Raw genomic sequence first — 24,531 nt, 5'->3', positions numbered from 1 at the left:
TGAGCTCCGTCAGGTAGGACGTTTTCTTTGCGTTGCACATTATGAATTTGTGCTTCCAAACTGCCACTTCATTTCTATTTCAATTTAACATCATTTTGACTAGTCTTTCTTTTCTTTCATTGTTCCATTTCAAGTGAAAATCTGTTGTTAGATTACTATTATTAAAAAGTTACAGGAAAAAAAAAAGTTACAGAGACTACATACCTTTCTTGCTTCAAGGTTTTTGGTTTTGTTCATTGGATACTGGGGACTGAATACAGGGGATCTTTACCATTGAGCTACATGCCCAGCCACACATTAAGAGCAATGTATCCTAGCAAAGGAGGCTGATGTCAAAAGATCTCAAGTTTGAGGTCAGTCTGGTCAACTAAGAGAGAAGTTGTCTCAAAATAAGCTAAAAAAGGGTTTGTTTTGTAGCTCAGTGGTAAAGTGTCCTGGATTAAATCTTCAGTACTAACGGGGGGGGGGGGGGGGGGGGGAGCGCGAGCATGCGCGCGATGTGTCACTTTTATCTTTGTAGCGGTAGCCTTTTAAAACTGAAAAAATTAGGGACTGTTTTACTTCATTATCAAGTGCAATTAGGTGGCAAACAATCATTTTAAACACACAATTATCTAAATTACCTTCCTGTTCATTGCTTTCATTGAGCCCGAAGACAGATTTTTTTTTTTTTTTTATACTGGAGAACCAAAGACCAACACACTGAGCTACATTCCCAGCCCTTTTTATTTTTTATTTTGAGACAGTCTTGCTAAACTCCTGAAGGTTTTGCTAAGTTGCTAAGAGTGGCTTTGCATTTGCAATCTTCCTGCCTCAGCCTCCCCATTTGTTGGGGAACCAGAATACAGATCTATGCAGGCTTTGTTTACATTGATCTAAGGCAGGTTATAAAATTTACTAGGGGATCTTGTTTAAATTACTCAAACATTTCCTTCAGTTAGATGTTTTTCATGGGGGTACCTGATTGTGCCAATATGGGTTAATGATGACTAACCAGGGGGTTGTTTTAAGGATTAAATAAGGTAAAATGCTTAGTAAACTATCAGTATTAGGTTTTCTTTTTTCTTTCTCTTGCATTGTAATCATTTTTACCTGTTAATATCCCTCACCAGATTGTTGGGTCCTGAGAAGTAGGTATTTATGCCTCATTCATCTCTGTACCCTCAGCAAGCATAAAGAATGTCTTTCAATTAATAAATATCTACTGAGTCAACAAAGACCTGAGAGAGAGAAGATTGTATTGCCTATTTGCTAGTCAAACTGCCACATATTCCTTGAGAGGAATGAAGTACAGCTTTTGTTAGGCTAGCATAAAATTCGGGGAGTAAAACCACCCTTGGTCAATTATTAGTTTGGGTGGAAAGCCTGCTTAACAGGGAGCAATGTACAAAGGAAGTAGGCTGATTCTACAGTAGCTTAATATATTTCTACTGAGGACAATTTTTGGAATGCTGGGCACACCCAAGTTTAAAGTATGCAGTTACATTCCAAAGGGAAATTTCAATTACTGTTTTTCTTTTCTTCTGCTCTAACGGTTATTACAGCATTATAATGAAGGGCAGACTATAAATATTGATAAGCAGGAAAATCAACAATTACAGACTACTTAGACTGCTTCACTCCTTTTGTGGATTGTATTACAAACTTTTCAGACACTCTTAAGGTTGCCTGACAAAATTAGGAAAAAGTTAAAATTCTTACAACCTGTTTGAGATTTTTGTTGTTGTTTTTGTTCCAAAGTGCAAGTTTTTTTTTTTTTTTTTTAAATTGGGATTTAGGATTCTAGTAATGAGTTCCCCCGTTTTTCTTTATTTAAATCATCAGTGGAAATATATACATCTCCTTAAATTGCCCAGGCTGGCCTGGAATTAAGAGCCTACTGCCTTAGAAGCTGGAATAGCAGGGATTACAGGCTTGTGCCACCTCACCCTCTCTGTATTCTTCTTGGCAGATTGTGTCTCATAATTAAAAAAATATAAAAACTTGTTTTCATAACAGCAATAGAAATCACAGGGAAAAACTTGATAAAACTCTTGGCTAGACTTTAAAGGAACTAATATTCTCACGGTGGGAGAGGGAGCAATTTACTTTTAAGGATTCTAGAACCTCGTGCATGTTTTTAATTTGTTCCAATGCAAGTTTATGTTTTTAAGAAAATCCGATAATTTAAAAGATTTGATGCCGTTTTTTTCTGTTTTTTTAAAAATGTTGGGGACCATGGTGGAGAGAATTTACCTAGCTGTTCCTCAGGAAACGGAATGTTTACTGAGTAAACAAGCGGTAGTCACAGAAACACCTGCTACTCCCAGAGGCGACAAGAAGCCACCACCGCCACCTCCTGGTCACATCCGGGCACTTCTGTACAAATTCCTGACGTCCAGACGCCCAAGCCGTTGGGCTTATTTGAAACTCACGCACAACCAATCAATGGTCTCCTGCAGGGAGGCGGGCATTGAAGAGCGGCCAATCACCGCACCTTTGGAGGCTCCAGCCTATGAGAAGGAGGTTGACATCACGCGCCAATCGGCATGGCTCTTAGAGAGAACGGCTCGTTTTTTTGAATTGGAGGTAGCAGCCACCGGCAGGGAATGTCGGAGTCGGTGAGAGGAATCAGCGCTTGAAGAGGTGGATCTCACGGGACTTTTGTTTGAGTGGTGAGGACTCTGTGGTGTGGGTGAGGGAGGTGAGAGTAATCCACGTCACCCGGGGCCGTGGACTCCTTTGCCTGCGGTCAGCATCCCTGTCCCGGTGACCGCGAATTCCGGAGCACTCTGGCTCAGGCTTCCCGATTCTGGGAACTCCTCCACCCCCACCCACAGCCGGTGGTGAAGCAGAGTGCAGCCTGGTTCCCGAGATTGCTGGGCATCTTCACCACTCACCCAGTTGCATCTCTTCCGGAAGAATGTGGTGAAGGAAGGGAATTGGGAAAGGGATTTTGGCTAGCCGCGAACTCTGCAGCTCTGGGGCGGGCCGCTGCAGCTTTTGGGGGCTTATCTCAGAGAACTTAGTGGTTTCATTTGGGATTCTTGGCTTCGTCTTTGCAGGAAGTTTAATTTTTAGTTTCTACATGAAAATGTATGGTCAACATCCCCTCTTCCTAGCCACAGATGTATATGGTTTAGTGATTAAAAGCACAGCTTCTAGAATCAGCTTGGGCTTTGAATCGCAGTTTTACTTTCTTTATTCATAAAATGGGGATAATAATAATATCTGTCTCCTCGGATCGTCTCAATTTTTAAATAAGAACAAGCAAAAGGTTTAAGTTTAGTACAATGCTGCATATAAAGCTTTAAATTTTGTCAATCACAGTTTTATTAATAATACCACAATCATATCCAGTATTGTGTTTTGGCCCTTCACTCTGCAAGATGATTGCCAAAACCAATCAACCAACCAACCAAACAAACAAAAACCCAACAAACAAACAACAAAAAGCCCCCAACAAACAAACAAAAAAGAAATTTGAGTAAAAGGAAACCTAATGTGAGTATTTGTTTACAAGTGCCCATGGGTTATAGTATATTTAGTCAGAAACTCCTCCAGAGGCTGTTCATAGGTTATAGGAACACTGATTCTATTGTGCTTATTTATTTATTGTGGTACTGGGGATCAAACCCAAGGCCTTGTCCATGCTCATTAAGTGCTCTACCACTGAGGATTAATAATTATTTGTCACTTATTTTAAGAAATTATTTATTTACTTTTTATCACAACTGGATTACAGTTGTATTACCAACTCTGCTTGACCCAAATAGAAACTGATTCTTAACCTGCAGAGCTGGGACAGGAAGCTGAATTGCCTGACATTGAAGTATACAATCTCACAACTGTGCCAGGGTTCTTTTATTACTAAGCACATTTCCTACTACCTAGTGTTCCATCCAGACTTGATGCCACTGCTAACTTTACCATTTTCCCAAAACATACAGTTTAAACCATTTCTTTGCTAAGAATCTGGAGCAAGGTATTTGTATATTAATTTAAAGAAGTAGGGAAGAGTAATGGAGATCAGACATGTATCTCCAGATGAAGGTGGGACTTTCTCTTTTTTATTTGTTTAATATTTTAGAAATTTACTTCAAGAAAATCAACTTATGCAAAACCTCTAGTTTGAACTGATGAAAACCTGTCAGACTGTTTTCTTTATTCCTCATTTGCACAACTTTTTAACTCTTTTATCCTGGAAGGAAGAAGAAAAAAAGAAAAATGAAAGTTTTTTTTTTTTTCCATAGTTCAGAGTTATATTAACACTAACCTATGCATTTGAATAAGTTTGAAAAGTAATATGAAAATACTGATAAGGAATCAGTCTAAATATACCTGAGAGGTTCTGAGAGATACATAAAGGGTGAGTCAAGTGGTGGTTGACAGTTGGAAGCCACTCTATGTGGAGAGTTAAGCACTATTAAATATAAATAGTTGTGAAGTACATTGTGATTTGGGTTTGAAAAGTGCTGAGAAATTTCATTTATAGGTGATGAGTCTGAATGGGTAGAAGGGAACTAAATGGAAAACTTGATGGTGAATTTGGACTTGGTCATATAGGGAGGAGTGCTTATGGAAGTTGTTGAACAAGAAAGTGATATACCCCTGAAGACCATGTGAGGAATGATTTCTGAAGAGATTGATAAAGTTATTTGGAGTTGTTGTATTATACCAAGTAACTATTGTGTCATTGTGCATAGAGAAGAGAGGTGAGATATACTTGAGGTGGGATTGACAGGAATTTGGGGAATAAAAATGAGGTAGAGGAAAGTAATGATGGATCCCACATTTTCTGCAAGGATTATTGATGGTGATGAGTGTTATGATGGTTTTATAAATAAACATAGAAAGTGAAATGATTGAGGGTAGAGGTATTGAGGGAGATACAATAATATTTATGACTACCTTTTGTGTGTTTCTTATGTCTGGTAATGTTCTGTGCTTTTGATACATTTTAAATATTTTACTGTATTCCTTTTAGTCAGGTATTAGTATCTTATTTTATAGAAGAGGAAACAAGCTCAGAAAGTAGAGTTACTTTTTGTAAGTATTAAGAAAAGTGGATAGTAATACTTTTTATAAATTCTAGGTGTGAAAGTAGAACCTCTGATGCTTGTTTTTGCCTAGTGATCGTATTTGTTTCATGTTTTTATTTAAATTTTGTTTTTTTCAGTCGATAGTACAAACAATGGCTGACCTTAGTATATTAACATCTACTACTGAGAGGACTAGCTTGGCAGACTCTTCCATTTTTGATTCTAAGGTTACTGAAAGTTCCAAGGAAAACTTATTTATTGAATCTACTTCCTGTATTGAAGGTAAATCTATTATCTGTTTTAAGACACTGAATAGCTATTTTAATGCTAACCTCATTAGCAATTTTCTTATGAAATAGCTGTAATAGCAACTGTTGTGCTAGAGCCCAGGTATTGAATCATGAATATGACAGAATCCCTTTACACTAGATTTTCTGCTTATCGTTTAGATTAATGCTTCCTAACTTTAAAAAGGAGGAGGCATCTTTATATTGATTCTGTTTTTGAACTATTGAAGGAGAAGGCTATGAAAGATAGTGAGTGCTTTCTTTGGTTAAGAAGAATGGGTATATGTTTGTATCCCCTGCTATGGTACATTTTTTCTCACTTTTTTTTTTTTTTTTGCGGTACTGGGGATTGAATCCAGGGCCTCACATATGTGAGACAAATGCTCTTCTGTGTCATATCTCCAGCCCTCTTTATTTATTTTGGTACTGGGGATTGAACCCAGGGGTGCTTTACCACTGACCTTTATCTCCAGTTCTTTTATTTTATATTTTAAATTTTGAGACAAGGTCTCACTATGTTGTTAGGGTCTTCGAATTTATGATCTTCTTGTCTCAGGCTCCTGAGTTGCTGGGATTATAGTTGTGTACCTCTGCACCTGGCCATTCCTTTTCATTTTTAATTTTGAGAAAGAGTCTCTCACTAGGTTGCTCAGGCCTTGAACTTTTTTTTTCTTTTTTGGTACTGGGGATTGAACCCAGGGTTATTTCACCACAGAGCCCTTAAATTTAAAAAAAAAATAAAATATTTTTTAAATTTTGAGGGAGAGCCTTGATAAATTACTGAGGCTAGCCTTGAACTTGTGATCCTCCTGCCTCAGCCTTCTTAGTCACTGGGATTACAGGTGTGTACCACTGCACATAGCCCTGGCCTCAAACTTTTGATTTCCTGTCTCAGCCTCTTGAGTAGTTGGGATTGTAGACATGAGACATGTGCCCCTGGCCTGGTAATTTTTTCTTTTTCCAAAGAAACCATAAGGCCAAATATTCCTCTACTAAATTAGTAATTAAGTCATTTTAATTTTAGAGAATTTTATGGTCTCTTCAAAAGTAGAACACATATGAGATATAGCCAAAGAAGGATTAGGAATTGCTGATTGTAATGTTAATACCTGATTAAAATTTTAACAGAAGAAATGCCTCAGATTGAAACAAGAGTGGTAATGGTTCAAGAAGCTGGAAAACAAGAAGAAGTTATACAAGCATTAAAGGTATGGAACTTGGATTTATAGTAAATTTCTAAACAGCAGTTTTTCTTCCATCAGTGTATAAGTAGTTTATAGCTTCCTTAATCTTACACTTAAGTCTCTTTTCCACAGACTATTAAAATAATGGAAGTCCCAGTTTTAAAGATAAAAGAAAGTTGTCCTGGAAAGTCGGATGAAAAATTAATAAAAAGTGTTATTAATATGGTAGGTCAAACATCTCATTGCATGTGGCATGTTGCACTTCCCTCGATAAAATTATTCCACTTTTATGGTGATGGGAGTTTAGGCACAAGGTGTATTTTATATATCTGAAGCTAGACAAATAGAAACTATTTTATACTTATTCTGAAAATTTGGGTGTGTATGAAACCCCAAACTAGCATCTATTTTGAATAATGCTAGGTTTATAAAAACTTAAGTTTAAATATATAGGTATTTTTTCTGATACTGGGAATTGAACCCAGGGTCACTTAACCACTAAGCTACATCCCCAGTCCTTTTTATTTTGACACAGTGTCTTGCTAAGTTGTGATCTCAATGAGTTGCTGAGGCTGGCCTTGAACTTGTGATCCTCTTGTCTCAGCCCCCTGAATCTCATGGAATTATAGATGTCCAGCTTCAATTTAAATTTAAGTGACATAACATGTACAAAAATCTGAAAATTAAACTCTACCTTTTTTCTCATTAATTTTATATTTAGCTGGGTGTGATGGTGCATACCTGTAATCCCATCTACTTGAGAGGCTGAGGTAGGAGGAATGCAAATTCAAAGCTGTCCTCAGCAAGTTAGGAAGACTGTGTCTTAAAATAAAAAAGAAAAAGGTCTGGGGATGTAGCTCAGTGGTAAAGTCCCCCTAGAATCAATCCCTAGTTCCAAAAAAGAAAAAAAAAAAAGCCTAAATTCTTGTATTTCCAAGTTATATATCACATTAATTGATAATCACCAAGAAATTTACCTCTGCATTTGAAACATCTAAATTTCTAATTCAGCTGTATTTGCTAGGGCTACCAGAACAAAATACAACATCCTGAGTAGCTTAAACAAATTATTTTCTCACATTTCTGGAGGCTAGAAGTTCAAGGTCAAGATCAAGGTGTCACCTGATTTAGTATCCCTTGAAGCCTTTCTTGGCTTGTAGATGGCCTCATTTTTGCTGCATCTCACATAGTCTTTTTTTTCTGTATATGTGCATCTTCGGTGTTTATTTTGTGTGTCCAAATCTCTTCTAAAAGGATACCAGATTGGATTAGGGCCCACCCAAATGACCTAATTTAACCTTAATTTCCTCTTGGAAGTTCTTATTTCCAAATAACAGACACATTTGGAGAAGGTCTTTATTTATTCTGGTTAAGGCTTCAACATATAAAGATCTAAGACGTCAATATGAAAACATCATGGATATATGATTGAACCCATGATTCCATCCTTCCAAATTAAGATCAAATAATTTGTTGATCAATTTACAATTTTCTTTTAAGTGGTTCTGTTCTTTTTAACAGGAATTATATAAGTTCTTTTATACTTTAATTCTTATTCTGTAGAGATAGTATAAACAATAAGTCATGATTTGTAACTATCTTTTTATATTCCTATTTTTGCCATCCTGCAAAAGCCTACAAATCTCACATCTCTCTCTCTCTTTTTCCTGAAGATAGTTAATTTGTGCAGAAAGAACTGTATTATGGAATCATTTTCTTGATCAGGATAAAAGAAATAGTGGAGAAGATCTTTTTGTCCTACTATCAACATGGCATGTACTTAAGCCGGGCGAGGTGGTGCACACCTGTAATCCCAGCAGCTCTGGAGGCTGAGGCAGGAGAATCATGAGTTCAAAGCCAGTCTTAGCGAATGAGAGGGGCACTAAGCAACTCAGTGAGACCCTGTCTCTAAATAAAACACAAAATAAGGCTGGGGATGGCTTAGTGGCTGAGTGCTCCTGAGTTCAATCCCTAATACCAAAAAAATAAAAGTGCATCTACTTAAAACAAATCTCATCAATCTAATTTTTGGAACTTAATGTGCATTCTGTATGATTTATAATGACTGCTAAGTAATTAGAAGTTTATGCCTTTATAATAATGGATTTTAAAAATCAATTACTATAAATTAAGATCTTTTTTTTTTTTTTTAAAGAGAGAGAGAGAGAGAGAATTTTTTAATATTTATTTTTTAGTTCTTGGCGGACAAAACATCTTTGTATGGTGCTGAGGATCGAACCCGGGCCGCACGCATGCCAGGCGAGCGCACTACCGCTTGAGCCACATCTCCAGCCCCTAAATTAAGATCTTAATGCAGATGGATATATACATATATATATACACACACACACACACACACAAATGTACATAAGTAAAATGTGTTTTTTTTTACTATGTGTAATGTTGATTATTATATGATATTAAATGAGTTTTCTAAAAATCTAAAAAATAAAGATGTTAAAAATATTGATAGGGAATTGATTTTTAGGTCTTATAGGATCATGAATTAATTAATAAGGTATATAAATAATTTTTATTTCTAATAATCATGTGAAAATCAGGAAATTAAAGTACCGTATATAAAGATGGACTCATTGGAAGAATTTGAAAGTTTGGATTCCCCAGAATTCGAGAATGTATTCGTACTCATGGACTTCCAGAATTCTGTCTTTAATGATTTATACAAGGCTGATTGTAGAATTATTGGACCACCAGTTGTATTAAACTCTGCACAAAAAGGAGAGGTAAGAAACAATATGTTTGTTATGACTTTTCAAAGTTAATTTTTTAAAAATTTCTTACATACATGACAGTAGTGGAATGTTATTAATGAATTCTTTGGAAATTCATATAGAGAATTCCTGTTAATTATTAAGAGTATACAATATTAATAGTGACCAATCTAATGTATTTCTTTCTTATTATACATTTTAGTAGTGAGCATCAAAGATCTTTGAGAGTTAAACAGTGTCAATTGTATATATAAACATACAATCTTACTTCCTACAATGTCTAGGAAGAAATAATTTGCTTAAAGTTGGGTTACAGAAATGTATACATGTACATAAACTTTTATTTTCCTCCATACAGAACAGATATCACATTTTAATTTTTATCAGTTACTGCATGATTTAAAATTAGGGAAATTATTTTAGCTTTTTGCTTAAGAGGTATAGTATATTTTGTCCCTAATTGGTTTTGTTGTTTTTGACTTTCTTTTATTTTGGTGGTACTGGGGACTAACCCCAGGGGTGCTCTACCACGAAGCTACATCCCCAGTCCTTTTAGTTTTTGTTTTGAGACAGTGTCTCTCTAAGTTGCTGAGGCTGTCCTCAAATTTGTGACCTCATGTCAGCCTCCCAAGACTTTGGAATAGGGTGTTCCATAGCGCCTAGCCACTTTTGCCTTTCTTAAACTTGCCTTATCACTGAAAATTGCTTTGGTCATTTTGCTTCTATTGTTATAGATGCTAGTAATGAGCACCTGGTCACCTTGAATTCTTGAATAATGGTGGGACTCAAGTATAGTGTTTTTTAATCATTCTATGCCTTTCCGGTATATATGTATATAACCATTGAATAAAATATTTACTAAATATCTCCATTTTTAACTTAAAAATTGAAATCATATTTGATTTAAGTATGTGCTACATTTATACACTGTTTATTATACAATGCCTTTGACCTGTTTTTGTAACATTTATTGGAAGCACTTACAATAGTGTATGAATGAGTAGTACACGTATTTCATATATGTCAGAGTACACTTTGGTTAACAATTTTAATTATAAATATTTTCTTTGTTTAATTTGCTAATTGTAAAGTGTATTCAGATATTACATATATACACGCATACATATATATGTCTATATATCAAATGTGATTTGAGAATTATGGGAAAATTTTTTATTGTGGAACTTACAGTCTGGATGTTTGCCCTTTTTTTGTGGCATAATGAAAAATACCAGTAAATCTTTGGGCTAGAAAGTTGATTGACAGGAGGGGAAATACCTCTAGCTTGAGAAAGATGTCTTCTACTTTCTACTAAAAAGAAAGCTCACAGATTTAAAACTATTGTATCCTTCAGCCTTTGCCATTTTCCTGTCGCCCACTGTATTGCACAAGTATGATGAATCTAGTGTTATGTTTTACTGGATTCAGGAAGAAAGAGGAACTAGTAAGTATTATAAAACAAATTCTATTCAAAGAAATGTTTTTCCCATCCAAATCAACTTGGCTTTTTTCTTCTTTTTGGTATCATGATTTGATTTTAAAAATATTGACGGAGAAAATATGTGACTAAATTGGACTTTAAATTTTGTGATGATACAAATTCTTAAATAGCCTTGCAAAGAAATGAATATTTTATCTAGAATGACTGGCATGTGAACTAACAAAAAATTTTCATAATGACCTGATCTGTTTAATTATCTTGTTAAGTATCATATCAGCTACAATGTTTACATGAAGTTTTTGTTTATACATTTAGTTTTTCATTATGTAAGTATTCTTACTGCCCTACAGAAGTCATAGAAACTTTTTTCTTTGGTTCTCAAAATTTCGAATGTTGGAGCTAATGAGTAATTCTGTAATTTTGTGGGAAGAATCTTGGTGTGATATAATCTGGGTGATTTAGGAAAAAATAACAATATATATTTGAAAGCTTCTCATTTTTGCATGGTCTATATTATGTCTGTATGATTTTGCCTGTGTAGTAGGCAAACTAATTTTTTAATCCTTTTTTGACATATCTTTATTAAAATCTTGTATTACCTCATAAGTAGAAGGTAGTAAATGCTAGGTGAATTTTAAATAGTTTAAAAATTTGTTCAAATTAATTATAGTATACTTAATTTTTTTTTTGAGGTCAGATTGGTGACATTGGTTCATCATATGGGTGGAGTTATTCGAAAAGACTTTAATTCAAAAGTCACACATTTGGTGGCAAATTGTACAGAAGGAGAAAAATTCAGGGTATGTATGCTTGGTATTTTTGTGTATTTTAATAGAGAATTATTGTGGGATGGGTTTAAAAATAGCACTTTTCCCCTATTTATTCCTTGCATAATTTATTGAGGATTAGAAATTCAGTTTTTACTGTGAGTATACTTAATAAAAGTTATAAATCATAGATTTTGGTTCCATATATTTTAAGAAGGCAATGAAATTGGAGTTAGGTTTTGAAAAATGAGTAGGATTGCAAAGTTAGGTAGATGGATAATGTTGTAGGCAGATGAATAGTATCAGCAAAGGTTCCTGTGATCATTGATGATGAGGGGTCAAGAACTGTGAGAGCAGATAATTTACTCTTTATTTTTATTTTATAAGAACAGAGCTCTGCTCTTTTATAAAAGGGTTCTATGATTTTTCTTTAGTCTTCTCTTGGTCAATATTTCCATTGTAGTGAACATAAAGAACAGAGAAGATAAATAGAAATTTATTTTGCATAAAGTGGCACAGGCCTATAATTCCAGCAACTTGGGAGGCTGAGGCAGGAGGATCACAAGTTGGAGGCCATCTTTAGCAACTTAGTGAGACCTACAGCAAGTGACAGAGTGCACTGGATGCAGTCCCCAGTATCTAAGTAAATCAAATAAGGAATGAGTGTGAACACTGTGGAACTTGTTTTAAAGTTTTTAACTTAAGTTGTATGATTGAGTGATAGTTTTTTTGTTCATTTTTCTTTATAGTTTGCTTCAGAGTAGATGATGCTAATCTAAAATTATGCTAAAATATATATAATTTTTTAAATGTAATTTAGACAAAAATTCATTGTAATTAATGTTAATATTTTTAGGTTGCTGTTAGTTTGGGTACTCCAATTATGAAGCCAGATTGGATTTACAAAGCATGGGAAAGGCGGAATGAGCAGTAAGTGTTTAGAAATTCTGTAGTTCATTTTGTGAATTCACCATATGTTTTTAAAGATAAATCTATGTGCCAAAAAAAACCCCCTAAATTCATAGATAGTATAGAAAAGATGAATTCTGTCTTTTGGTAACATAGCAGAAAAACTCGAGGTTATAAAAAAATTACAAATTGAAAGATATCTGTAGTATCTTTGGGTTTTACTTTGTGAAATAATTTTAATTATAAACATTCTAAAATTACTAGATAATAGCTCAATGCATCTCTGTATTTTGATTGTTATATTTTATGCTTGTATGGTTACATTTTAATTGATGCTTATGATTCATTGCTTTGTTGTGCTAAGGTTTCTAATCTTATAATTTCATTGCTGTAGCAATTTATCACTAATTTCATGAAATTAGAGAACTCAAAAGTTCAAATACAGTCAGGTATGATGGTGCATGCCTGTAATTCAACAATTTGGGAGGCTGAGGCAGGAATATCACAAGTTTGTGTTAAGCCTTTGCAATTTAGCATGACACTGTCTCAAAAATAAAAAGAGTTAGGGTTGTAGCTCAGTGGTAAAATGCACCTGGGTTCCGTTCCTAGTACTGGTGGCGGGGGAAACTCACAAAAAACACTGTATTTACACAGTAAGGATTTGATTGTTCTTGTGAAAGCTACATCTGGTGACATTTTGTCAGAATTTACTTCCAGAGTGACTCCAGGACACACGATCTGCCTGCCCTTCCCGGTGCTGTAGATTGAACCAGGGTCTCTTGCATGCTAAGCACACACACTACCACTGAGCTGCATCCTTAGCACCCACTTTTAAATTTATTTATTTATTATTATTTTTTAAAAAGTATATTCTTTTTTTTATATGTATATTTTATTTTTTATTTATTTTTATGTGGTGCTAAGGATTGAACCCTTAGGCGAGTGCTCTACCGCTGAGCCATAACCCCAGGCCCCCAATTTTTTGAAACTGAAGTTTTGTGAACATTTCAAGATAAGTTATAAAATGTTTAGATATTACAATTTTGTTTGTTTGTTTGAATAGTATTGGGATTGTACCTAGGGGTGCTTTATCACTTTCTCTCTCTCTCTTTTTTTTTTTTTTTTTTTTGTGGTGCTGGGGATTGAACCCAGGGCCTTGTGCATGCAAGGCAAGCACTCTACCAACTGAGCTATATCCCTAGCCCTCTATTTTCCTTTTGATACACCGTTTACTATGTTATACAGGCTGTCCTCCAGCTTGCTGATGCTGGCCTCGAACTTGTGATCTTCCTGCTTCAACTTCCCAAGTCTCTGGGATTACAGGCATGCACCATCAAGCCTGGCTAAGATATAAAATATTTTCAGTAAATACATTATGCTAAGATCTTGAGAATTACTGCGGATTTGTAGATTGATTCGTCTAACTAATGGAACTGAAGTTAAACTGATTTTAAAAGAGTATATTTTGTTTTTTAGAGATTTCTGTGCAGCAGTTGATGACTTTAGAAATGAATTTAAAGTTCCTCCATTTCAAGATTGCATTTTGAGTTTCCTGGGATTCTCAGATGAAGAGAAAACCAATATGGAAGAAATGACAGAAATGCAAGGTAAAATTTAGCATAATTTAAAAATGATGTGTATTTTATTCTCTAGGCCTGCTTAATTACTTCCTTTTAAAGATTTAATCACTTTCTTTTAAAGATTTAGGGTCGCAGATAAGTAGTTTGGCTTATTTATGCTTTTATGCATTCCTTTTTAGGAGGTAGCTATTTAGCGGTTGGAGATGAAAGATGCACTCACCTAATAGTTGAAGAGAATACAGTAAAAGAACTTCCATTTGAACCTTCAAAGAAACTTTACGTTGTCAAGCAAGAGGCAAGTAACTCTGGAATGAATTTTTTCTTTCTTTCTTTTTTTAAACAACAGTAATAGCTTCTTTGTTAAGGTTTATAAATTAAAATATTTTTTCTGTCATCTAGTGGTTCTGGGGAAGCATTCAAATGGATGCTCGTGCTGGAGAAACTATGTATTTGTATGAAAAGGTATGTTTTTTTTTTTCCCTTTGGTACTTGTTCTGTGGACTTGATTGTATAAAAATAATACTTTTCTATGCAGAAGGTTTAGAGAGCATGATATAATTAGCACGTATATCATATCTTATGATGTGTATGAATTTCAAAATAAACAATTGTGTATCAAGCAGTATTCTTAGCCTATATAGATTTAAGTGAAAGTATTCAATGTAATGCGTATTATTTTAATCGAATATATGTCATTCTGTGTTACCATTATGAATAGTAACATTCCTGTGTTTAGAAACTTAGAACCTTAATGAAAAGATATATTTGTACACAATTACAGCCTAGAATGATGTGTGCTACAATTGCATAATGTATTCTAGGGAGCCTTACTCTGAGACTCAGGATTGAAAAGGGCAAATATATGTAGAGGCTAACAGATAAGGACATTCAAGTGCATGTGGGAGGTAGAGAGTCTGAAATCTTGAGAGTATATTAAAATAGCAAGTAGTTTAAAAAAAGAATATGGGAAAGAAGGCCAACAGATAAAACTTAATAGCCAGAGTCAAGAAGTTTTGAATATGTTAAGGAGTTGATTTTATTCATAAGGGCTAGGAGTCACTAAAAATTATTAAGGGAAGCGATGTCAGTTAAAAAGATGACTTTAATAGTAGTATGTAGACAAGGAAAACCCACCCTTTGTATTGGATCTTGATGAACATTAATATCATTCACCAAAACAATAGCAGACTTCAAGAGAAGATTTTCTTCAGTTTAGAATTTAATAATTTTGAGCAAAATATTGAAGATGAGATATGGATTTTTATTTCTCTATAAAATCTAAATTGATACCATATTTTGCTCTTTAGACTCTCTTGTTCTCACTGTTAAGTTTATAACATAAAGTTTAAAAAGTATGCTTTAGATTTAAATAGAGAGCTCTTAAAATCAAGTGTTATTCAGCAAATATTGAAAAGTACTATGTCTAGGCACAGTGCTTAATGTTTGGGTTACAATGGACAGAATATGAATGGTCTCTGCCCCTGTGGAGTTTATGGCCTAATGGAGGAGTAGATGGTAAACAGGCTAACAGATGAGTGTATAATGGTTATAGTGCTATGAAGAAAAAAAATGAGGTTCCAGGGTTAGACAATTACTATGCTTTCTTGACCATTATGTTTTATGTAGCTTCTAAATTGTCTAGTAGAGTGTAGGATTACAAAATTGTGTAAAATCCAGATTTTGTCACTCATAAATACATTCTTCTCTTGTTCCTGTCTCAGTAAAAGAACCATGGAAGTGAAATGGAACTTTTGTGCTTTTGATTTCAGGCCAATACTCCTGAACTCAAGAAATCAGTGTCACTGCTTTCTCTAAGTACCCCAAACAGTAATCGCAAAAGACGTCGTTTAAAAGAGACACTTGCTCAGCTTTCAAGAGAGACAGACATGTCACCTTTTCCTCCCCGAAAGCGTCCGTCAGCTGAACATTCCCTTTCTATAGGGTCACTCCTAGATATCTCCAACACACCAGAGTCTAGCATTAATTATGGAGGTAATTCACATTTTATCTATCATCTATCTATCTATCTATCTATCTATTTTGGGTATTGGGGGTTGAACTCTGGGGCACTCAACCACTGAGCCACATCCATAGCCCCATTTTGTATTTTATTTAGACACAGGGTCTCTTGAGTGGCTTAGTGCCTTACTTTTTGCTGAGGCTGGCTTTGAACTAGAGATCCTCCTGCTTTAGCTTCCCGAGATGCTAGGATTACAGGCATGCACCACCATGCTCAGCAGTAATTCACATTTTAAAAAAATGATCTTTAAAATTTAGGGAAGTGAAATAATTGTTAAGACTATAAATTCTGATGGCAGTGAATACAAAAGACTTTGTCTTTAACTACCTTTGTTATAGTTGAGAAAAGACAAATGAAAAGGTAAGAATGATAGTTCTTCCAGTGGATAAGTGCGTATTGCATGCCAAGTGCCTTATGCATTTTCTGTATTTATAATAGGTTTTTATTATTCCTATTTTACAGATGATTAAACTGAGGTACAGAGAAATTAAGTAATTTGCCACGACTAATGAGTAACAGAGTTATTTAAAAAGCAAATTCTTTTATTTAAAATTTTTTTTTTTTATTGGTGCATTATATAGAATAGTGGGATTCGTTGTTACATATTTGTACGTTCACATAACATAATTTTGGTCAATTCCCTTTTACCTCCTCTGCTCCCTCCTTTCATCCTCCTTTTCTGCTCTACTGGTCTCCCTCCTATTTTCGTGAGATTCTCCCTGCTTTTTTTCCTTTTTTCTCTCTACCTTCCCCATGTGAGAGAAAAACATACAATCCTGATTTTCTGAGTTTGGTTTATTTCACGTAATATAATGCTCTCAAGTTACATTCATTTTCTTGTGACATAATTTTGTTCTTCTTAATTTATGAATAAAACTCCATTGTATTTATATACCAGATTTTCTTTATCCATTTATGTGCTGACAGATACCTAGGCTGGTTCCATAACTTGGCTATTGTGAATAGTGATGCTGTAAACATGGGTATGCTTGTATTGCTATACTATGTTTTTTAATTTTTTTGGAATAATGCCAAAGAATGGTATAGCTGAGTCATAAGGTAGTTCCATTTCTAGTCTTTTGAGGAATTTCTATATTGATTTTCATAGTGATTGTATTATTTACCCACCAATAGTATATACAAGTGTCCTTTTCCCCTACATTCTCCACAATATTTATTATTATTTTTTATTTTTGCTAACTGCCATTCAAATAGGAGTGAGATGAAATCTCAGTGTAGTTTTGATTTGTATTTCCCTGATTGTTAGAGATGTTTTGTATTTCCCTGATATTAAATGATGTTTCATATTGGCCATTTGCATTTCTTCTTTTCAAAAATATCTGTTTAGAGCTGGACATTGTAATCCCAGAAATTTGGGAGGCCGAGGCAGAAGGATTGCAAATTCAAGGCCATCCTTGGCAATTTAGTGAGACCCTGTCTCAAAAAATAAAAAAGACTGGGAGTTTAGCTCAGTGGCAGTACCCTTGAGTTCAATCCCAATTTAAAAAAAAAAAATCAGGCTTGGGCTGTGGCTCAGTGGTAGCATACTTTCCTGGCATGTTTGAAGCACTGGGTTCAATTCTCAGCAACACATATAAATAAATAAAATAAAGATCTATCAACAACTAAAAAATATTTTTAAAAAGTATTAGTTTAGTTCATTTGCTCATTTATTGAGTTTTTCTGGTGTTAAGACTTGAGTTTATACACTCTGGGTATTAATCCTGTCAAAAGAGTAGCTGGTAAATATTTTCTCACATTGTATAGGCTCTCTCCATGCTATTGTTTCCTTTGCTGAGCAGAAGCTTTTTTATTTGATGCCATGCCATTTATTAAGTCTTGGTATTATTTTCTGAGCTCTCTAGGTCCTATTGAGGAAGCTGTTGCCTGCACCTGTGTGTTGAAGTGTTGATTGTATGTTTTCTTCTAGCAGTTGCAAAGTTTCTGGTCTATTCTTAGGGCTTTGACCCATTTTGAGTTGACTTGTATGAGATGAGAGAGAGGGATCTAATTTCATTCTTCTGCATATGGATTTCCAGTTTTTTCAGTGTCATTTATTAAAAAGTTTGTCTTTTTTCCAATGTATGTTTTTGGAGTCTTTGTCGAGGATCAGAATACTCTGTAGGTCTATCTCTGTCTTCTTCTGTTCCAAGTGGGAAATTTCTTTGAAATCTATTATCTTTGAAAAACTTTCAGAGCTCTATTGCACACATGTTTTTATGCCAGTACCAATGCAGTATTAGTTACTACAGTTCTGTAGTATAATTACTTCCTTTGTTTAGAATTGCTTTGACTATTCAGGCCTTTTATTCTTCCCCAAAAGCAAATTCTTTTTTTTTTTTTTTTTGATACTGAGGATTGAACTCAGAGGCACTCGACCACTGAGCCACATCCCCAGCCCTACTTTATATTTTATTCAGAGATAGGGTCTCACTGAGTTGCTTAGCGCCTTGCTTTTGCTGAGGCTGGCTTTTAACTTGGATAGGTGTAGGCCACCAGGCCTGGCCCCCAAAACAAATTCTTAACACTAAACAAAATTGTTGGAGATGTTACATGAGTTATGGATAAAATAGGAAGAATGAAGTAGAAGGAAGGTGAGTTCATTTTGTCCTATATCAATACAGGAAGGCTCCTACAATTAACTCCTTTCTTTTTTTTTTTTTTGAGAATTTTTTAATATTTATTTTTTAGCACAACATCTTTGTTTGTATGTGGTGCTGAGGATCCAACCCGGGCCGCACGCATGCCAGGCGAGCGCGCTACCACTTGAGCCACATCCCCAGCCCCTAACTCCTTTCTTGATCATCAATTTTCCTCCTTTTATTTTTAGTCTGCAAACAAACATTTTATTTTCTAGATTTAAGAAATGAACAAACAAAAATTCAAAACCTTTTTGACCCCATTAAATTCTCCACTTACTGTCCGGTTTTTCTGTTCTCTTTGACATAAGTATGCTTCAAAGAATTACCTTGATCCATTAACTCATTTCCTGTTTCTCATTATTCTTTTTTTTTTGAAGTTTTGAGGGATTGGTTCTTTATTTCAAAAAGACACTTGTCAGTATTCAGTATCAAAACAGTTGCACTATTGTTTTTCTTTCTTCCAACTGGCCCCAAAGAGACCACAACAAAGGAGAATACATTTTAAGCTAATAAGCTGCAGGATGTACACCTAACAGACCTCAGGAAACTCACCTAAAAAAGTGGGGATTGGGCTGGGAAAGAAACTTTGAAAGATCAGCACACTGCCAGCCCAGACTGCAGGACTCTTACAGCCAGACGGGGTGGCCAGGTACCCCAACCCCAAAGATGCAGTTTCAAAATAATATAAAATTTAAAAAGTTGTGTACATAAGCTATTCAAGATTCTCCAGCACTGACTGATACAAAGCACAATGAGATGGCACTTTTAGATACAGCAGCTTCAGACCCAGAAAAGTCATTTAGCCATGAGTTCAAATGGCTAAATCAGTGGCCAAAACATAATTTATTTATTTTCTTTCTTTCTTTCTTTCTTTCTCTCTCTCTCTCTTTCTTTCTTTCTTTCTTTCAGCAGGCAGGAGAGCAAATAAGTGGTCACCACAAGATTAAGGGGGGCCTATGATCCATTCTGTGAACACTTGGGAAGTGGGTAGAGATGGGAGAAAAATTTAGTCTCAGGGCTAAGAATATGGCTCAGTGGTAGAGCATTTGCCGAACATGCACGAGGCCTTGGGTTCAGTCCCCAGCACCAGAAAAACAAAAAGTCTCAGAGTTCTCACCATGTTAATTTGGTCATTTCTGATGAAAAAAAGTAAAAAATAAGAATACAGTTGTCTAAAGATACCTTAAAGCTAAAACCAAAACAAAACCTGAATAGCAAGGTTTTTGTTTTTTTGGCTAATTCCTCTTGGAATCACCTTTTTGGTTTGGCTGGTACTTTGCACAGAGCAATGAGGTTTGCCATAATAGAGTCTTTCCCTGGGCTCTGTTTGGCTCTCAGGAAGGCAGGCCCATTCCTCTTTTCCTCCTCTATGGAGAGGGCAATAGGGATTAGGCTGGAAAGTTACCTTCCAAAAGTGAGAAGGGCATTAGATTGCTGCTTCAGAGCTATGAAATTATTTGGAATGTTTTACAAATGGTTAATGTAACAACAACAAAAAAGTAATTACAAAATGTGTACATCACAACATGCTTTTAAAGACACTTTGCGTTGTGCTCACATTCCCTTAAATGCTGTTCCCAAAGGTACAAGCCTCTAGCCAGCTTGAATCTCTGGGAAGAAGCAGAGACAGTTTGGTGAAAAAGACAAAGGGGTTGGGGTAGAGGGGGTGTTGAAAGGAAAAAGCAGCCTTCCTCTTAAAGATCAGCCCTCAGTTTTAAGGTCAGCTTTGGGCTGTCTGGCCTCAGGTGGAGTCAGGGTCAGAGGGAGGAGCAGCAGCAGGGTGGGACTGGGGAGCTCTACATCTCATTCAGGTCAAGCAGAGTCAGGTCCAGCATCCTTTGTGTATAGACGTGCTCCTCTTTGGTGCATTTCAGCTTATCTTCCAAATCATCAATTGTCTTTTCCAGTTTGGCTACCTATGTCTCGGCAAACTCAGTGCCGGGTCTCTGCCTCCTTTAGTTTATCAGTGAGAATCTTTATTTCTTCTTCATATTTGTCTTCTTTTTGAGAGTACTTTTCTTCAGCAGCATTCAGACACTTCAGGTTCTGGTCCATCTGTCTGATCTGCTCATCCATCTCTCAGCAACGGGACTCTGCCAGCTCAGCTCAGCTCAGCTTGTTCCTTTGTGCATTCCAAGTCTCCTTCAATAATCACTAACTTACGAGCCACCTCTTCATACTTTCTATCTGCTTCTTCTGCATTGTGCTTAGCTTCTTTGAGTTGGATTTTCTGGAGTTCCATCTTTTCTTCATCTTTTAGGGCCCAGTTTTCAATAACCTTCATACCTCTCTCTCATGAGCAGCTTTTTCTGCTTCCTTTAGCTTTTGCTTAGGCGCTCCTGTGTTGTAGGGACAAATGAGGCAAGGCACTGAAGATAGCAGGAAAGAATTTTATTTGGCTGCAGCCAAGTTCAGAGGGTACAACTTTTGCTGTAATCAATTAATCCCCTGAACCCTGAGTTCAGGGAGTTTCAGAGTTTTATACCCAGTGTGTAAGGGGCGGGTCTCAGAAGTTCACAGTCTGCAGAAGTTCACATAAAAGCAGCTTTTTCTTTTCACTGTTCTGGGCAAGTTAACTCTTCAAGGACAACACCTGAGAAGGGGAGAGCTTCATCTTCCCTTTCTTTCCTCCCCCTGCCAGCTGTTACCATGGGCCCATTTGTAACTTATCTTAAAAAAATATAGACATCTCTGTGAAGCCCAGCTCAAGGCCAGAGGCCTTGTTTGTACATTTCTTCGAAGTACTATACTTGATATGTTTGTGAAAACTTGTAAGGGGGTGTCCAGCACCTGGAGTGCTGGTATCTTCTCGGCCAGTGGCCAAGTAAACAGGGTGACACGAAAATAGGAAGTTTATCTACATTGGACTCTTTTGCAGAGACTCTTTTGCTGACAGTCCCAAAATCAGCCATGGTGAAGAGGGCTTTTCTGTGGAGAAAGGGGGTGCCCACTTCACCTGAACAGGGTCCAGCTCTTCTTCCTACGGTTCAAGGAGGCTACCTCAGCCTCAGCCTGTTCCCCGGCCTGCGTTTCTCCCTCAACTTCCTGCTGGAGGCGCTCAGCCCTCTCCTCAGCATCATCTGCTTGCTGCTGCAGAACCTGGATCTTGTGCTTCACTGCCTCGATGGTGGTGATCCTGACCGTGGTGCCCACCCAGCGGCTTCTCGATATCTGCCTTCTGCCTCCTCTTGGCGCTGCAGCTGCTTCTCTGTTTCTCATTGTTCTTTCAGCTCATTCTAGATGAGCTGCAGTCCATACTATATCAAATTGTTCTTTTTTGGGGAGATAGTTTTTATGTAACTCACAGCATTTAGCAATCATTGAATGGGCTATTCCTTTATGAACATATTTTTTCTTCTTGGCTTTGGTGATATCACTCATTTCTTTTTTTTTTTTTTTTTAAAGAGAGAGAGAGAATTTTTTTAATATTTATTTTTCAGTTTTTGGTGGACACAACATCTTTATTTTATTTTATATGGTGCTGAGGATCGAACCCAGTGCCCCGCGCATACCAGGGGAGCACGCTACCGCTTGAGCCACATCCCCAGCCCCAACTCATTTCTTATTCTCTTTTGCCTAACATTTCTCTCCAACTCTAAATCTAAATGTTTTATGTTCTTACTGAGTCATCGTTTTTCTATTATATTCTTTCTAAATGATCTCATTTAATTCCATGATTTTAAATAATATTTATATGTTGATAATTACTAACTATATCTTTTTCCCTATTTAGTTCCCTACTGGATACCTTCTTGTCCAAGTTTGATAGGCATTATAAACTTAACATAGCCAAGTTAGAACATTTGATTCTCTTTACTACTTTGAATTCCTCGATTTTTCTACCATCTTTCATAGTCTTTCTGTAAAAAGGTCTTTTAAATGTTTGTGTTGGTCTCCTAAATGATTGCTTCATTTATGTTGTCTTTCCATAAGCAACACTCTAAAAGCCACTCCCATGCTTTAAAAGTCATTCAGTGGCTTTATGTTATTATAGATTTTTTTGTTTTTGTTTTTGGTATTAGATATTGAACCCAGGATCACTGAAATTTTAAAAGTCTTTTGAGCAGAATAGTTGGACAATTTGTAGTAGATTATTCTAAGAAAGTTGAAAGGTAGTTGGGAAATATCTAGACCATGAAGTAATCTACTGTGATGGATTGGGTCATGAGATAGGACACTAAATCAGGGTAGTTGGTGATTGAAAAGTATGAAGCCCTGGGAAAATACTGATAGAAAGGAGTAATAAGAAGGGAACAGGGAAGATGAAGGTGAAATATTGATTTAAATGAAAGAAACATTGGCTTGGCACAAATAGGATGTTTATATTTTTCAGGACTATAGTACAATTTTAACGAAATTCATGTTATATCAAAGTAGAAATGTCTGATAGGTATTTGGAAAAGTTATACCTGGTGCTTGGAAGGAGGATCATGATTAGATATGTAACTCTGACCATAATGGACAGGGAATGAGGTGGTAGGTGCTGATCATAACAGGCAATACTGAAATATATAGTTTGGGAGACAAGAAAAGAAAATGAACCATTAAATAAATTAATTTAAAAAGAAATAACTATGGGTAATTGGCAGAAAGTTCAGTAGTGGGAAGGGAACAGGGGCCAGTGGGAAGTAGGGGTGGGGTGGGAAGGACTGAATTAGAAAAAAATGTATTCCATGCTTTTGTAATTATGTCAAAATGGATTCTACTGTCATGTATAACTAAAAAGAACCATTTTTTTTTAAAAAAAGGAAAGAAAACAAGCATGACATCTACACTAATCTATTAGGTCCTCTATTCAGTTTGTAGATCACTGCCTATACACCATATAATTAAATTAGATCAGTGTGTCTCCATTCCCCTCCCCTGTAATGGCAGACGTTTATGGGTTTGGTCAGTGTAGCCTGAAGTAATGTAAGGAAAGTGGAAAATTTCTTTGAGGTCTATTATCTTTGAAAAGCTTTCAGAGCTCTATTGCACACATGATTTGTTTTCATATAAAAATGTTTAAAAATATTTGGTATTGAATAAAATTGATATGCTGGGCATATATTACCTTGTTTACTTCATGTCACATATTCCTTTTATGTTATATATTCCTCTTCCAATTGAAAAACTTGCCATTAGGAGATATTCTATATGATATTGAAATATTCTAAACATTTCTTTTCTTTTATTGGGGTGGTGGGTACCAGGGATTGAATTCAGGGGCACTTGGCACTGGGCCACGTCCCCAGCCCTGATTTGTATTTTATTTAGAGACAAGGTTTCACTGAGTTGCTTAGCACCTTGCTGTTGCTAAGGCCGACTTTGAACTCTTGATCCTCCTGCCTCAGCCTCCCGAGCTGCTGGGATTATAGGCATATGCTACCATGCCCGGTGAAGTATTTGAAACGTTTTGATTGAGAAAATGTGTTTTAACCTTCCATGATTTTTTTTTCCTTTCATGAAATACCTATAAAGTATCCAAATTATATCTTTATTCTACTCTGAATTGGACTGGATGTTTTATATTATGATACTTTGATCTAACAAAAAACTTTTTTTTTTTTTTTCTTAAATTGGGAATTGAATCCTAGGAGCACTCTTAACCACTGAGCCACATACCCAGCCTGTTTTATTTAGTTTTTTAAATTTTGAGATAGGGTCTGGCAAAGTTGCTTATAGCCTTGCCAAGTTGTTTAGGCTGGCTTTGAACCTGTGATCCCCAGCTTTTAGCCTCCTGAGTCACATCACAGGGATTACAGGCATGTGCCACAACATCTGGCCGTCACAAAGAATTTTTAATTAATTTTTTTTCTATTTTTGTTGGGTGTTTCCTTCATATGTATGTAAGAAGTTTTACACAATTAATTTTGTATGATTATAAATATATATATATATATATATATATATATATATTTATTTATTTTTATTTTTTTTTCTCATACTGGGAATTAAACCTAGGGACT

At 35.7% G+C, this 24,531-nt stretch overlaps 1 protein-coding gene and 1 pseudogene across 2 annotated transcripts in view; one reads left to right on the top strand and one right to left on the bottom strand.

Annotated features, from left to right (window-relative positions):
• Positions 1 to 2,570: 2,570 nt before the first annotated feature.
• Ect2 (epithelial cell transforming 2) overlaps positions 2,571 to 24,531 on the top strand; it is a 79,141-nt gene continuing 57,180 nt past the window's right edge. The window contains exons 1-12 of one of the 2 annotated variants that reach the window (XM_027942225.3): positions 2,571 to 2,654; positions 5,159 to 5,303; positions 6,437 to 6,516; positions 6,625 to 6,717; positions 9,054 to 9,236; positions 10,579 to 10,668; positions 11,358 to 11,465; positions 12,289 to 12,362; positions 13,818 to 13,948; positions 14,101 to 14,216; positions 14,321 to 14,383; positions 15,691 to 15,913. In XM_027942225.3, the coding sequence (XP_027798026.1) occupies positions 5,174 to 5,303; positions 6,437 to 6,516; positions 6,625 to 6,717; positions 9,054 to 9,236; positions 10,579 to 10,668; positions 11,358 to 11,465; positions 12,289 to 12,362; positions 13,818 to 13,948; positions 14,101 to 14,216; positions 14,321 to 14,383; positions 15,691 to 15,913 (1,291 nt within the window). In that variant the 5' untranslated portion in view covers positions 2,571 to 2,654; positions 5,159 to 5,173. The remainder of the gene's footprint in view (positions 2,655 to 5,158; positions 5,304 to 6,436; positions 6,517 to 6,624; positions 6,718 to 9,053; positions 9,237 to 10,578; positions 10,669 to 11,357; positions 11,466 to 12,288; positions 12,363 to 13,817; positions 13,949 to 14,100; positions 14,217 to 14,320; positions 14,384 to 15,690; positions 15,914 to 24,531) is intronic. The other variant, XM_027942230.3, reaches the window with a different exon arrangement.
• On the bottom strand, positions 20,340 to 20,905 carry LOC114098104 (tropomyosin alpha-3 chain pseudogene; annotated as a pseudogene).

The sequence above is a fragment of the Marmota flaviventris genome, chromosome 8 (assembly GCF_047511675.1).
Source record: "Marmota flaviventris isolate mMarFla1 chromosome 8, mMarFla1.hap1, whole genome shotgun sequence".
Taxonomy (NCBI): domain Eukaryota; kingdom Metazoa; phylum Chordata; class Mammalia; order Rodentia; family Sciuridae; genus Marmota; species Marmota flaviventris.
Note: the sequence above shows the minus strand (reverse complement) of the source record. Positions and strands in the feature narration are given on the sequence as shown.